Here is a 16380-nt window from a genome sequence, read left to right on the forward strand (position 1 = left end):
CTTTGCATTCTTCACTAATACAGTACCATGTAAAACTAACTTCTTCAGAATCATTAACAATTGAAGCACAATAGGGTGCTTATTTTAACAGAGTATTTTCTAAAGTACCTCCCTTTGCATTCTTTACTAATATACAGTACAATGTAAAACCCCCATTTCAGAATCATTAACAATTGATGAACAATAGGGTGCTTATTTAACAGAGTGCTTATGTCTACGCAACAAGGCACTGATGTAACATGACAGCAAGTACACATTGTATTATTTGCTTTAGCATAATGAACATCCTGATCCATCATGATGCATAAATTCCAAACAGTTCTGAACTTCCCATGGTCATAGTTTATCTTCCAAGGTTCCACTAGAAAGTGTATGCATAGCTGTTGATAATTCTGGATGGTACAATCAGTCACACTAATATATGAGTATGACTTCTGCACATAGAGATCTTAAAAACTAAGCTTCGGCAGAGAACTCAAATGAACATTGTTAAGATAAATGTGAGACTCAAAATCAGCTTGGGAGATCACTTCCATCAAGTAGAGCACAGGTAAAATCATTGTCTGCAAGCTCTATTTTGTCTGCCTTCACAACAGCATCTAGTTGAAGAGGTACAAAGCTCCGACCAGGGCCATAGAAATGAGGAAAATAATTATTATCATCACTTGCCTCATAAATTAACCCATCTGCAAGCTGAGATAAACAAGAAAAAAAAAATAAACAACAAGCATATGAAACTCAGTACGCAATACATAATAAGTTATTATCTGAACATAATTATTGGCACATTGAATTGACAAAGCTATATAATAGAAAACAGCAATAACATGACTTTTTCTTATCCATGTAGACAAACAAATAATTAACTTGTGTGCATGCAACCTCCCATAAAAATAAGTAGTAAACAAGAGCAGTAAAGCATTGTAGATCTACATTATACAAAAGAGGTAGTTAGGAAGTAACAAATCAACAACTGATAGGATTTAAATATACCTTGGAAGCGTCAATTTGCAGTAGGTATAGATCATTCCTTCCCAGGAAGAAGTTTTTTAAAGTCATCTTCACCTTCACCAGGTCCAAGAATTAAACAATCTTCAGTTCACGAGAAAAATTATATGAGTGACAGCATGAAAAATGAAAGGAATCACATTCAAGTAAAATCAAAAGATAAGTTGTCCAGCTTTGATTACATATAGAAATAGTAGTCAAGAATAGAAATGACAAAAAAATACGTTGAGTAAACATAATGGAATTCATGCATCTTGTAGGACCTGGAAAGACTAACATTTAAGTTTCGAACATTGTTGGCAATAAATAAACAATGTACTTACTGATGGAGTAATGATATTCAAACAATTATGTGGGATAACATCTAGAGTGCAATAATATACATATATCAGAAGTGAGCAGAGTATTTTAAGAGAATAAAATTGCATAGTTCAATGATTTCTGGTAAACCATACTTCAATTTCAATTGTTCTTTAGAATAGCACAACAAACTGCTAGATATCATTCTCCTATAATATATCAATACAGGAGGAACTTATTATGATAAAAAAGAAAACAAATTACAAGAGTAAACAAATACAGAATGAGTTGGCAGGCCGCAGGCATATCCATTTGCAAGATTTCATCATACTATACACAAGAAATGTCTTACTGCAGTTCCAGGCTCCAGCAGGCTTACAGATAAAACCCATTATGTACTCTGCATCTTAAATAGTACATACAACATATTTAGTATTATCTTACGGTCAATTTACAGTCATCCTATATAGCATCAACCGCCAGTGCCAACTAACTATGAACACCTGGGCATATAAACAGATTAAAAAAAAAGAAACATGCCCCCAAACCTCTACCCTGAGTTCTGTAACCAACAAATCCCATCAAATCAAATCAAATGGATAAATTCTAAAATAACATAGCGCAAACTAAAACTAACTGTGCATCGAATGGCATCTGCAGACAACAAGGACATGCTCCAAGCCATAGATTCCAGAACTAGATTGACCTATCCCAAGTACCACACAAATCAAGAACACAAGAGCAACCCAAATCTGTTCCAGCAAGCGGATAGCTCTCTACGGAATTACGGATCGTGGAAATTTTAGGCAGGGCGTAGGCCGGAAGAAATCAAGCCATATTAAGGTGGGGTTACCTTACCTGGCTTAGGTTGCTGAGATGGATGCAGCCGGTGGAGCGGTCGAGATCGCCTCCGAGGGTGGTGCCCGTGCGCTGAAACTCCGTCCACTCGTCGGCCGTGCTGATCCGGTACACGAACGCCGGCGGTGCCGGCTTTGCCATCGCTGGTCTCTCTGCTCTCTCTTAGGAGACGACGGTTCAGGAGATTCGGACGGCCCAAGCGGCCCAGCGTCTATCTTAACCGTGCTGTGCTTGTGGACTTTCCTATTTTCAAAAATTAAAATCAGCTAATCCAAGTCAATCATCGTATAAGCCCTTGTTTAGTTACCCAAAATGCAAACTTTGGTACTATGCAAAAAGAAGATTCTCCGTCACATCAAATTTGCAGTACATGCATGGAGTACTAAATGTTGACGAAATCAAAAACTAATTGCACAGTTTTGTTGTACTTTGCGAGACGAAAGTTTTGAGCCTAATTAGTCAACGATTGGACAATGATTACCAAATACAAACAAAAAGCTATAGTGCGCTACAGTGCTGATGAATTTCAGGCGGCGCCGATTCAGGCGGCAACTAAACGCGGCCTAAAACTCACGCTTTGGCACCCGCAACAGCAAGAGTCAGAAGCCAACATCTCCGATGGTATTAGCTTTTAATAATGATTCATAATATGATTAGATCAGCGTAACACTATTACATAATCTTGAAATGTGTGTATAAGCCTAGCTTTTAATCAAGAGCTAGCTTTTCTTTCTCTTGCATTAAAATATGCCAAAAAATGCTTATAGCTAACTTACGAGCCAACCACTACGGGTGCCCTAAGTGCTACTCCCTCTGTCCAGAAAAACATGCAATTCTAGCACAATGTCATAGTTTAATATCTCAAATTTGATTAATTATAGATAAAAGAATATCAATATTTATGATATCAAATAAATACCGTTCAATTAATTATGAAATGTATTTTCTTAATAAATTAATTTGGAGTCACAAATATGAATAGTGTTCACTAGAAATTTGGTCAAACGTAAACTACTTTTGTTGGCACGTAACCTGTAGTTGCATGTTTTCTTGGACAGACGGAGTACCTTGTAGTAAAAAAGTTCTTATATAATATGAAATTATAATATGTCCAATATATCCATCTTCTTATATCTTATACACTTTTATTATAACACATAATATGTCAAGCACCCCTATAGAAAGGAGGAATTTCACGAGAATTCACATGAATTAATTTATTTTTCATAGGAGAAAGCTAAGAAAAGAAAATTGGGGGAATTCCTCGTAAGCCATTAGAAAAGATCGCAATCCCCTGTGAGCCACTGGAAAAGTTTAGCGGTCTTCAGCGTCACTGCTCCAACTTTTTTTTGCCCTCCATGCCAATGCCGTCAGATTAGGCTCTAACGGTGTCAATCTGTAGGTGTGAAAAGTCAAAAATACCCTTAAGTCTAAATATGTCATTAATTTTTTTGAGCATCTTAACGACTTCAAATGAAAAAACTCAAAACTAGAAAGTTGTAGATCTCGTCGAGATCTATAATTTTCATATAAAAATTATCTTCATTTAGTTCCACAAAAAATATATGATTTGATATGATTAATATATATTAGAAAAATCATATCTTTTTGCGGTATTAAAAGAAGATAATTTTTATATGAAAATTATAGATCTCGACGAGATCTACAACCTTCTAGTTTTGAGTTTTTCCATTTGAAATCGTTAAGATGCTAAAAAAATTAATAACATATTTAGACTTAAAGATATTTTTAACTTTTCACACCTGCAGTTTGACACCGTTAGAGCCCAATCTGACGGCAGTGGCATGGAGGGCAAAAAAAAAAGTTAGAGCTATGGCGCTGAAGACCACTGAACTTTTCCAGTGACTCACGGGAGATTGCGATATTTTTTAATGGCTCAGAAAATTCTCTCAAAAGAAAATTTGCTATGTTCCACATGAGGCTCCGTCCGGTTACCCCGGAACGGGCCGTTCTGTGCGAGGATTGGTTCTGGCATTATAGAAAGTAGTGGTGAAACGGTCTGGCCGGAAACCAACCTCATACAACCGAGCGAGGCCTAAGTAGGAACAGTGGGGGTTCTTGCCTTGATTATCTACAATTGGCACCCTAGTTCATGCTAGGGAAAATTTTATAGGTGACAAAATTCCAATAAAACTGATAAACCCATTTATTATTGAGATCAGGTAAAATGTATTTTTTACCAAAAAAATTCTAATTCTACTAGTCCACCTATATGAAAGTGCAATACTGGCTCGTATCAATATTACTATGTGCTAGTTCTTTATGTTAAAGGCTTTAGAGGCAATTGAACTTCCAAAGAAATTGAGTTATTTTATGTTTTTATTTTGATTGAGAAATTTTCCAATAAACCCATATATCGGTGACTCTGGTATTCGACCGAACAGCTCTCGATCTTTCAGTTCATGACTGTTTTGCTGAACATGAGATGCACACCAAGCTTCTTCGCACTCATTTGCTTGCTTCTCGGAATCACATGAAGGCTAAATCTGATGATAACCACATAACAAAATCATGAATGTTAAGTCGGAGATCAAGTTCTCCTGAAGCACAAACCGTATGCTCAAACTCTGATGATGATCAAATCCATACCCCAAATTGATTTCGAGTTCGTTGCCCCCTTCAAGATCTTGGAGTGCATTGGTGCTGCCGCGTATAAACTGGAGTTGCCAGATGGTTCACAGTGCAAGTTCACCATGTATTCCGTTTCTTGTAGCTCAAGCGCTTTACTGCTAATCATTCTCCAGTTTTTGCTCAGTCGCCACCACAGGTCATTCTGGACAATCCAGCTCAGGTCCTTCAAGGACGGCTCGTCAATAAGGAAAGGAAGCTGCCTTCCTGCTCCTCGAAATTCCATTGTTGATTTTCTCTTGTTCTTGTTGTTCACACCGTTGGTTTGATCTCGCCAGCAGCTTATCTGAGATAGAACTTCTATTTTTGACTCCACTTGATCTTGCTCACGCTGTTGGTTCGATCTCTCGACAGCAGGTACAGGTGTGTTAGTGTTACATCATGGGTAGAATATCCTCGATACCTGGTGGATGGGGAGGGAAAATAATTCTAGCTCCCTTCCAAAGTCAAAGCCGGTTCAAATTCCTTGTTTGCCACGCATATCGTGTCCACACAAAATGGAACATGTTATCACATTCCATCAACAAATGACCTCAACCCAAACGACGTTCACAATATATATATATATATATATATATATATATATATATATATATATATATATATATATATATATATAAAACCTAAAACGTTCCTAAATCTATATAGTGCTGTAAAATGGAAGGTTTTCTCGAAACGTGAAACTCCAGCATATAATTAAGGCAAGAGGGTAACAATGAGTACTAATTGACACACATGCACCATCACATACTAGCGACATCGCTAGTTGACAAAGGCACATCTCTTCCTGATCTCCCCCTGGTCGCCGGTGAGCACGCCGACCGTGCCCATGTTCACCATGGACGCCCCAAAGTCCCTGAGGAACGTCGCCTCCTCCTCCGACGACCCGGCGGCGTCCCTGTAGCGGTACACGAGCGCCCGCGTCTCCTCGTTCCTGAGCAGCGCCTCGTCGGAGTGGAAGAGCGCCCTCCGCTTCACGACCAGGCCGTAGTAGGCCGTGTCGAACGTCGTGGAGCTGCCCGGCACCATCTCCAGCTCCGTCGTGTTGTCCCTGCGCCTCCGGCACTGCTGCCTCAGCTTCGCGGCGTACGCGCCGTCCAGCGTCGGATCGCTGTCGCTGTGCGCCGTGTAGTTGCGCAGACGCTTGGCGATCGACGGGCAGTGCGACTTCCCGATCGCGTGGGCACCTGGATGCATGGCACAGCACGGTTTTCAGGTCATCTCCAAGGAAACATTTTCCAAAAAAATAATAATAAACATACAGTAAAGTGAACTGATTCTTTTTTGTATACTAAGTAAACTGATTATTGAATGGCGTGCCCTTCTTCACTTTTGGGAAAAAAAACTTAAAGGACATTTTTCAAAATAAATGTTGAGTAGCTAGTCTGCACTTTTACTACTTAGGAAAAAAACCCCCAACGTTTTCGGTATGATAGAAAATTTTAAGCCATTTTTTATCTTCGTCAAATCAAAAGGTCAACAACTTTTAACAAGTAGATCTGACGGTACTAATATGTAATATTTTTCTATTTTTTTCTACTTTTCGTCTTCTTGAAATAAAAATGCAGTAGGGGACCACCCCTCCTGTTTGTATTTCCGTTTTTTTAGCATAATAAGCTGCATTTCCTATATTTCAATTTCAGATTCAGTGAGCAGTAGTAGTACAAGTGTGCGACGCACGTGTGGGTGTCTAGGTGCAGGTCTCTACCAGCCAAAGAAAATCAATTTCACTTAAAAAAAGCGTACTATAAGCTGAAATGCAGTTGTACAATTTAACAAACAAAGTCCATCGAACATACCTGAGAGAACAGCGAGATCCTTGACGCTGAGGTTCTTGGAAGCGAACCTCCTGATGAGCTTGCGGATGCCGTCCATGGAGTCCGGCAGGTTCTTGACGGCCTCCTTGGCGCTGGAGACGCGGCCGTCCCGCCTGCCGGTCTCCACCTGGTAGAGGTTGCCGTCCTTGCTCCACCCTCCCTTGGTCACCGCCTTGGTGGCCTGTTTGTTGGTTTGGACTTTGGAGTCAGCCATTGCTCTGCTTGGAGGAAGGAATTGAAGGAATGAATCAGCCATTCAGCGAGCGCACGTACCAGGGAGACGGCGTCCCTGGCGGCGATGGCGAGGATGTCGGCGCAGGAGACGGTGCCGGGGCAGCGCTTCTCCAGCGCCTCCTTGATGTCGTCGATGACGTCGAAGGCGTCCAGCGTGAGGTTGGGCTTGGCGTCCTTCTCCGCCGTGTTCCCCTTGGTGGAGTTGATGAGCACAGACCCCTCGCAGCCCTGCAGCAATGGCGATTGGCCAATGGGGAGGGTCAGGGACCCGGGAACAGGGAACATGGAAAGGATTATCAAAGTATCACTCGATGACCAAAGTGAATCAAAGTATCACTCGATTGAGTTTGTTTGAACTGGAAACAACATCCAGCAAATTAAAGGAGACGCTTTTGAGAGATTCGCGTGTGGAATCTTTGCTTTCTGCCTCTTCTCCAGATAAAGTTTCAGAGACGCTTTTCTTTCTTTTTTTAAAGAAAGGGAACAAAGTCTCAGTCAGGTTAGTTCGTGCACAACTACTGACTGAAAATCATTACAACCTGCATTGGATACCACTGAATCCTGAATGAAGAAAAGAAAAGGGCCGGGCACATCGCAATGAAACCATATACTACTACTCTATACTCTTAGAAGAAGACAGCAATGGAAGAAGTGGAAGCGTACCCTGACGAAGCAATCGTGGAAGTGAAGCCTGAGCAGGGGCGCATTGGCCGTGGGATCCTCGTGGACGGCCCTGGCGACGACCCTGCGGACGATCGCCTCGGCGTCCGGGCACGAGTCCTTGTAGAACCCGACCCTGAGCTTATTAGCAGCGTCGCCGCCGTAGCCGTAGCCATGGGCGGCTGACGAAGCAGCCACGACCAGCAGGGGAAGCAAGAGGAGGAGAGCAGGAGGAGGAAGAACCGGCCGCGCTGCCATGGCAGTGTAGCAGTAGCACAAGCGGCGCAGGCTGCTGCTGCAGGGAGAAGGAGACAAGAAGTCGGTTGCTTATTAGCTTTGCCTCCCTGCTTTGGCGGGCTCGAGCCTCGCGCTGCAGCGCTTGATCGGGCGGCCGGTGTCCGCCGTCCGCGGGATGTACGTTATATAAGGAGTAGACTAGAAAGCGATGGATCACTGGAGTGGTAGTGGAGTGAGGATGGATGCCACATCGGTCCACGAGATCTCGGGCAGCGCTGCGAGCGTCGTTTCTCCCGTCTGTCATGGCCGCATCATGCCATGTGATGTGATTCGCCATGGATTTCCGGGTTCTTAGCTACTAGGAATGGGTGTACCGTGTACGTATACGTATACCTGCCACGGACGGGATGTCACTGCTTGCTTATTCTCGACTCACGAGAGATGTCAATTGATGAGGCTTCCATCGTCTTTTACCACTGCAAACACAATTGTCTGATTTCCCCTACTGTAAACACTGCAGACGAAGAATACAGGTAGGAGTATAGCGAGTTCCAGTTTACTACTCTTTACTGTCGTGCATCATCGTGTGAATGCGATAGTTGTCAGTCTGACGAACAGATCAGCGACGTTTGGCTTATAAACAGTACTTTTTTAAACCAACTTTCTCTCATAGTAAATCAGCCAACGATACTTTTAGTCGTGGTTTATCAGCCAAACAAACAGGGCACGTACGGGTATCCAATAAGGACGGTGGTAGTAGTATCACTGAACACGGAGTTTTACAGGTGTGATTTACCAATGATTTTACTACTCCTACTTGGGAACATTTTGCACGGGAGATGTTCCTGACAATGCAAGTACGGAGTAGAAGTAGCTAGGGTCGGCACTGTATACTTTATACAGGTTAAACTAAAGAGCAGATCGATCAGGCTGTCAGAGCTAGCAGTGCTTATTAGAATTATGGTGACGGGATCGGGCTTCTCAAGGGCCCAGATCACGTGGTCGGGGAGGAGGGATTTGCTTTGCTGGAGCTCTATGATTCGTAATCTCATTGCTGCTGCCCCGATCTTATCTGATCTGCTGCAGGCCAGCAGCTTGCACGCATTGTTTAGGGCACATTTGACCAAGTTTTTACTGCTGTTTGCTCTTCATCAAATGGGGGAAAGTAGTAGTTTATGGTCTGTTTGTTTGTCTTCAAAGTTGTAAAGTAATCATCCTATACAAGCTCCCCCAGTGTTCACTAGATCGAAGAAAAAGAAAGCAACAAATTGCCCCAGGCCACCCCCAGGGGATGTGTTGTGTTTGACTTTCTTTCTCCAGCAGAAGCAACTCGCAGCACTGATCTATCCCTTCGTTACTTGATCAGATTTCTAGAAGAAAAGAAGGGGGATACCAGATCTCAACTGAGCTGTAACTGATGACTGTGATAAACAATGTGGCCTTACTGATATTATCAGGTTCCAACATAAATGTTAATAATATATAATTGCATTCAGATTTTGTAGATTATACCTAGTGATGACAATCGCACCCCACGTTCCCAAATCACAACTCCCATCCTGGAATGTGCGAGGCCGATTTTTATAAAACCAGGAGCAGGATGAGAATATATAACGATCAATAGTAATGTTCTAGTACTCTCTCCGTCTAAAAATAGATAATGTCATTTTATCATAATGGTGAGTCAAGACATCTTAATTTTGACTAAATTTACATAGAAAAAAATATCAATATTTCTAATATCAAATAATTTGTCATTAGTTTTTCATTAAATATATATTTAAATAATATACCTATTTAGTGTCATAAATAATAATACTTTTTCTTGTAAATTTGGTCAGAATTTAAATAGTTTCACTAAGGAGATACTAGAATTCTATCTTTTTGGGACCAAGGTAATAAATGTGAAAAAAGTAAAAAAAGGCAACATCACGAGCCTTCAAACCCATCTTTTACATATGAATCCTGCATCCAAAAGCTGGCCAGCCAGCGTGCCACATCGCGTGTTTTTCGAGGCCGTTCGATCGGGCAAGCCACGATCATTTTTTCAAAAACACCCTCGAACTTTAGTTGAATCAACCCGCAGTCCAGGCCTCCTCTCACAGTTAGGCAAATCATACTTTTTCAGAATGATCTCCTTAATCAGGTTGTACACATACACGTCAGTACGTATGAATCCGTTCTATTACTACATGGCGAAGACAACATATAGTCTCCAAATGGACTCACACAACAGTATGCAGTCTGGCCCAGACACAGGCAGGGCGCGGCAACGCCGCGCATGATTTCTAGTCCTATCCTAATAAGGAACAAGTATTCCTAACTACCAAATTTTTGTTGCAGCTCCAGTTAGGAACTTGTTAAAACCTACTTGAGCTAATGTGTCCAACTAATTGAAAAACTACGAACTGAGATCTTGAGTGATTTATTGTTGAGTCTGGTCTAAATAAATATACCCCAGGGCTACGCATGAGGAAATCCTAGGTACAAGTTAGCTAGAAGTTGTGAAAAATTAGCTACTAGTGTAATAATAATGGGAAAATTGGTTTCATAGCATCGAAAGATCACGACATTCGAAAAATACCATCGAAAGACATCTGTTACGTAAAATACCACCGAAAGAATGAACTGTTACCTTCAAATGGCCGCTTTTGCCGTGAATTCCTCCGTTGAGTCACAATTGTTCCCCCATTTCAGAGAAACAGAACACACATGCCAACGTACGGGCACAACCCGATTCGCCCTAGAGAGGGCACAACGGCCATGACTGACCAGCCGACGCCCTTCGCGGTGTCCGGCGGCACCTATCGATGTCAGTGGCGTGGCCTGATATGGCTCATAGGAGCATGGCCCCGTGCCCGCGCAGCATGCAACACGGGAGACGACGATGACATGCAGCAATGGCGAATCCGGCGACTATAAGGTTGGCGTGGGTACACGTCAGGTGCGTGGGGGTGCTAGAGGGGCTATTCTGGGCATGGCTTATGCGGGGTTGAGTAAGAGCGATGTGGCGGCTCATCATGCGGAAAAAACAAGCGTCTACGACCGGTGTCGAGCAGGACGGAGGCGGCCCGCGAAGCAGGGTTGCCGGCGGAGTTTCGACCGAAGGAGGTGCACGCGGTGGTGGTGGGCGCGGCAGTGTTGCTGGCTTGGTGGAGGCGCCTCCGATTGGAGCTGTCCGCGGGAGTTCCCAGTGTGGCGGCCATGGCGAACAACAGGAACAATGTACCTGGCGGCGGCAGGATCTAGCGTCCCAGAGCGGATTTGCCCAGTTCAGGTGAGCCGCGGTCGGAAGAAGTCCAGACGGACGTGGTGGTACGCTCGGCCGAGGCACTGGTGGTTTGCACCCATGGGAACAGCGACGGCGGACCGAGAGCCGACCATGGCGGCGGACAGCGGCAGTTTTGGCGACATGGCGTGGCTCCGGCCCGGAGTTGTTTGCTATCGTGCGCAGGGGTGAGAACATGCTGGCAGAGATGGTGGGGCACACGGCTCGACAGTGGTACGGTGGTGCCAATGGTGGGGGAACGGTGGTGGTGAGAGCTGAGAGCAGATCGGAGGCTCCGAGCTTGGCGTCCAGGCATAGGCACATGCGAGTGGACCAGGCACAGGCAGCCGTCATCCTAGGTCCCAGCCATCGCGAGTACTCCTATATGCATGCACGCAAACTCGATTGCTCTTGCATGCACTGTGAGCTCATTGATAGATGATCCATGCACGTACGCACAGTCGCACACTGGGCACTGATCTCCTGGCAGTGTCCACGGAGGTGAGGGCGTGAGGCAGCTGCGTTCGCCGCCGTGCGGACCCGGCGCGGCTGGGCCATGCGAGGTAGCCATGCGGCGTAGGGTATGTGTCACTACCTATCAGCGTGTCCATGCCGAACCAGGTAGCTGGGTTGAGGAAGAAAGGTGTCTCGACGGAGGAATTCACGACAACAGCAGCCACCGTGACAAAACGCTATTTGAAGGTAACAGTTCGTTCTTTCGGTGATATTTTACGTGACGGACGTCTTTTGATGGTATTTTTCGAATGTCGTGATCTTTGGATGCTATGAAACCAATTTTCCCAATAATAATCCTACGAGTTAGTTACCAGTGTAATCACTTGTTAAAACCTACAAGTTGTGAAAAATTAGCTAGGGATTAGGGAATCCACCGTTAGCTAGGGATTAGGGAATCCACCGTTGACGTGCGTACACTGGATTTACGTGGGTTCATGCATAGTACAGAATTAATGAATACAGAAAATAACTTGCTCTTTGTGCTAATAATTTGTTCATCGTTGCATTGTTCTGTTGCTTGGTAGATGGCGGCCGGCTTCAGACCGGCGGTGACGTTTGTGTGCATGCGTGTGGAAGTGGGCATCCTACTGTAGAAAACGGGAAGCTAATTAAGGTCTCGCTTGTTTTGATTCAGAAAATAGCAAGTTTGTGTAGAGGATTTGGCAACAAGCGAATACAGAAGTACTAGTATATATCTTCCATGAACAACAACGGTAGAAGAAACCCCTAAGGCCCCCTTTAGAATGAAAACGTGGGATTTTGATTCCTATAGGAATTGGCACGGTAGTGCCCTTTGGTTGGTAGGATTGTGCTATAGGAACTTTGGAGGAAAAATTCCTTTGGAAGACATTTCACAAAGTGAAACATGGGAAACAAAACATCCACTCTGATCTCATTTTTTTCATCGCACCGCGCGTAGGATCAAGGTAGAGAGATGATTTGACTGAAGGAACACATTAAATGATACAGATTGGATACAATAGTGTAGTACTAGCTCACATGTAATTATTTCGCTTACCTCAACAAGTCAGTACATGCACTGTTGTTTCCTGCATTTTTCCTACATTCATCCAAACACCCGCCATTCCAATAAAATTCCATATTTTTCATTCCTCTGTTTTCCATATATATTTCTATCCCGTTCCTATGTTTTTCCTATTGCTGTATTTTTCGATCCTACCTTCCAAATGAGGCTTAAAAGTTGGAGCAACAAGGAGTGGAATACGCTGGCTTATGAGTGTAGTGCAGCAGGACTGCAGGATCATCAGGACTGGCCGGGACCAGGATCCACTCGTTATAGTGCAGCCTTCTTTTCAGACAATGCCGAGTGATTGGTGGAGTGGATAAGCTCTCCCGTAAGAAAGGCTGAGCAGCAAGCATTCACGTGGTTATTTTTGCTGTTGAAAAGCGCCCTTTCTTTTCACTTTTTCCCAGCTTTCCCTCAGTTGCCAAACAAGCGACGACCATGGTCCCTTTTGTTTTTGCATTTTGCACAAGAAACTGTAGTCGTTTTTTTTTTCTTGAGTTGATATACTCCCTCCTCCGCCCACAAAAGAATGCAATTCTCGTTTTTCGAGAAGCTAAACCGTTTGAACTTTGACTAAGTTTGTATAAAAAAATACAAACATTTATGATACAAAGTAAGTATCATTAGATTAGTTATAGAATATATTTTTATAATAAATTTATTTGGAGACATAAATGCTAATAATATTTGTTATAAACTTGGTCAAACTTAAGCTTCTTTAACCGGCACGTATCCCATAATTGCATTTTTTTGCGGACGGATGTAGTACTTTATACTGTACTCTTTAGAAAAGGTGTGTTTGGTGTATATGCTTCAATATAATAATGGTCTAAACTAAACACCTTCATTTCTAACAGAAAAAGTTCTTAATGAACTGTCTTTTTATAGTCTTGCTGCTGTTTGCGGCACTGCTCTTTCTTGTGCAGAAAAAAGTGCCCTGATGACCTAACCCCTAAGGACACTAATGGCATGTTTGGTTTACCGGTTGGTTCATGCAGCGCGGGTCGGTTCCACATGAGTCCATCCGGTGAATTTTTGCGGAACCAAATCGCTTCTAAGAAACTGATTTCTTGACTAGTAATGCCGTTCTGGAATTGGTCTATATATCATGACTGACCTAATTGAAACTGAATCCCCATTCTTGAGTTCTTTTTAGTAATTGGTTAGTTTCTATTTCTAGATAACTAAATTTTCTAAAAGATCGAAGAACCAATCGGTTTGGTTTGGTCTGACCGAATGCCCACCCCTATCACTAATCAGGTTACATGAGCTTTGTTGAAGTTATTGTAGACCGAATGGTAAAAATGAGGGACAACAAAAAAAAGTAGGGTGAGTGAAGGAGGTTGGTGGTGAGAGATGATGGTCGGAGAGAGAAATTTTCACTCTTTAATATTTTTTTAGCGATCGTGCCGAAGCACGTTTTTCATTAAGCAGAAAGGAGTTTTTGTTACAATATGGCCACGGTAATCCAAGGTTACCGAAGCCAGAAGCTACACAAGCAAAGCAGAACACGCGAGTGTGATTACACAATCATTAATTTTACGACAAAGAAGAGCTACTTTGGGATCAAGTCGCCGCCATCAGGGTCCTTAGGTGCTTGTAGCCAGCCAAGCACCAGGCGTGTATCTCCTCCTGAATGACCACCTGTAGCCCTGCCGGTGATGTAGTATCCCTGCCGAAAGTCCTCGCGTTTCTCTCCTCCCAAATCAACCATCCGATGAGAAAGAAGAGGGAGTCGAAACCACGGCGAGGGATCTTGGCCGATATCGAGAAGCGCCCTTTGGCGACCTCGCTCACGGCCCACATATCCGTGTTCCACCCTAGCAGGATGCCGCCAGACACACCGATCGCTAGGACATAGTCATAGTCGAAGGTGGTTAGGTAGGTACAGATATAGATAGATATGCTCTTTAATATCAGGTATAGATATAGATATAGACTGGCATAAGAATGAGGAACACTAGAAAAGTAGAGTGAGTGACGGAGGTTGGGGTGAGAGATGATGGACCGATATAGAAATTTTCACTCTTTAATATTATAGATAGATAGATAGATAAATAAATATAGATAGATAGATAGACAGATTAACCGGAGGTACATTAGCGAGCATTACGGGGAGCTTCAATCTGATTTCGCCAAGCTGAGCAGTGAGATTTTTATTAGAATTTATATATAGCTCTAGTTATTAGAATGTTTATCTGGGTGTAGCTCTAGAGAGCATGCCATCAATGCTGGACATTGTTCGATTTACTCATTGAATAAAACAGGCAACCCTCCTTTTCTCAAAAAAAAAAGTCATGACAAAGGAGTCGTTGATCGACTACAGAAGTCATACCATCACGTAATACCCTGTGGAGCGAGGAAGACATAAAAGAATAAATGAATGATAACTAGATCAGCATCAGCCTACCCTTACTGAAAAACAAAATACTCCACCAACGTAGCTACCCATAAAAGATCCTTGTTTTCTCAAAAAAAAAAGATCTTTGTTCCATTAGATTTTTTTTTCTAACTCAAGCAGGTAAAGAGCACCAAAATATTTGGATATTCCCAAAAACGCTATGTACCATCCACTGCGAGAGTATGTTCAATCCTCTTAATTCACAACCAACGCAAAATGGCCTTTTGATCCCATGTAGGTTGGGCTGGGGTAGACTAGAGATGAAACCACACAAATCACACAAATAGAGGGCAAAAATTTAATAAAAAGGTATTAGGAATAGTAATAGAAGTAATAAGCACATAGAACTGATAATTTTTTTCCTTGCCTCCATATTAAGGTACGGATGATCAAGGTTCAACTACTCTAGTCCATTTCTAATTTTTCAAACCCTAGCTGTAGGGAAGAAAAGTAGTCGATGAATTAGGGTGTGTTTGGTTGAGCTGTAGCTGTGGGAAAAAGCTGCTGTGGGCTGTGAGCTGTGGGAAAGCTGCTGTGGGCTGTAAGCTGTAGAAAAACTGAAAGCTGTTTGGTTAAACAAGTATAAAATATACCTTCTATCTTTATCTCTCTTGAAACAACTATGAAAAAGCTTTTTATGCCACCAATTTCAAAAAGCAGAAAGCCAAAAGCCAAAAGCAGGGTCAAACCAGCTTTCAAAAATGTACTACGGAAAAGCAGCTGCTTCTGAAAAAACAGCCTGAAAAAGCAGCCCCTTTGGTTGGGCTTTTGGCTTTTTAAGGCAAAAGCCAAAGCCAAAAGCCCAACCAAACGCACCTTTAGTATAGCCATTGTGCCTGAGACCTCTAAATTATTAGTTCAAATCAACTCATTGCAACTTTCGACCTTCACTACAAGCTCAGACAACCTGTTTTCAACGAAATCTGCCAAGAGGGCATCTCAAGAATGCACAAGGAACGCTAGATTGTCTGTAAGCTCCAATGATGGCTTATGAGGATACCCATTTGCAGAACTAGCACTGCTCTTGGAACTCGAAGCAATGTCATAGCTCCCATCTGCTTGCCGTGCGAGCCCTATGCGCACAAATAACAATTCCTCCATCTCCATCAGCCTGCTGGCCGCAGTGACACCACAATATTCAGTAGGAAGTATGTATTCATCCTCCATTTCACTTGCAAGTATCTGTTTCTCAATTTTACGCCGGTCAAGTAGGTCCTTAAAGAGGCATGAAAGTGCAGCAATGGCATCTTTGGCCTCTGCCAGTGATTCAGAGAAGACTGAGATGATCAGACAGCAGCGGCTCATACCAGCGGTGACTTTCAGATCGCCCCACCGAGCTCCCATCCTGACACCTCCCATCCCTTCTCCAACATCGGCGCTGAGCTCCCATCTCGACTCCTCGCCC

General features: G+C 43.1%; 2 protein-coding genes across 2 annotated transcripts; both read right to left on the bottom strand.

The window, feature by feature from the left end:
- Positions 1–230: 230 nt before the first annotated feature.
- LOC136484156 (uncharacterized) lies at positions 231–2349 on the bottom strand. The gene is made up of 3 exons (XM_066481361.1): positions 2167–2349; positions 994–1065; positions 231–693 (listed from the first exon to the last, which is right to left on the bottom strand). The coding sequence occupies exons 1-3, from the start codon at positions 2305–2307 to the stop codon at positions 514–516; spliced, it is 393 nt and encodes a 130-aa protein (XP_066337458.1). The 5' UTR covers positions 2308–2349; the 3' UTR covers positions 231–513.
- A 3136-nt stretch (positions 2350–5485) lies between these two features.
- LOC136484166 (peroxidase 27-like) lies at positions 5486–7895 on the bottom strand. The gene is made up of 4 exons (XM_066481373.1): positions 7530–7895; positions 6906–7094; positions 6615–6813; positions 5486–6002 (listed from the first exon to the last, which is right to left on the bottom strand). Exons 1-4 carry the CDS (start codon positions 7782–7784, stop codon positions 5578–5580), a joined length of 1068 nt encoding a protein of 355 aa, XP_066337470.1. The 5' UTR covers positions 7785–7895; the 3' UTR covers positions 5486–5577.
- Positions 7896–16380: the final 8485 nt, after the last annotated feature.

This window comes from Miscanthus floridulus, chromosome 1, assembly GCF_019320115.1.
Source record: "Miscanthus floridulus cultivar M001 chromosome 1, ASM1932011v1, whole genome shotgun sequence".
Classification (NCBI taxonomy): domain Eukaryota; kingdom Viridiplantae; phylum Streptophyta; class Magnoliopsida; order Poales; family Poaceae; genus Miscanthus; species Miscanthus floridulus.

Excerpts from the sequence above, each read along its gene's own strand:
- LOC136484156 (XM_066481361.1), bottom strand. The coding sequence starts at position 2,307 with ATGGCAAAGCCGGCACCGCCGGCGTTCGTGTACCGGATCAGCACGGCC. Across the intron at positions 1,066-2,166 it reads ATCTCAGCAACCTAAGCCAG|GTGAAGATGACTTTAAAAAA; the intron begins GTAAGGTAACCC and ends GACCTGGTGAAG. Across the intron at positions 694-993 it reads TGCAAATTGACGCTTCCAAG|CTTGCAGATGGGTTAATTTA; the intron begins GTATATTTAAAT and ends TGTTTATCTCAG.
- LOC136484166 (XM_066481373.1), bottom strand. The coding sequence starts at position 7,784 with ATGGCAGCGCGGCCGGTTCTTCCTCCTCCTGCTCTCCTCCTCTTGCTT. Across the intron at positions 7,095-7,529 it reads TCCACGATTGCTTCGTCAGG|GGCTGCGAGGGGTCTGTGCT; the intron begins GTACGCTTCCAC and ends CCATTGCTGCAG. Across the intron at positions 6,814-6,905 it reads CCAGGGACGCCGTCTCCCTG|GCCACCAAGGCGGTGACCAA; the intron begins GTACGTGCGCTC and ends ACCAACAAACAG.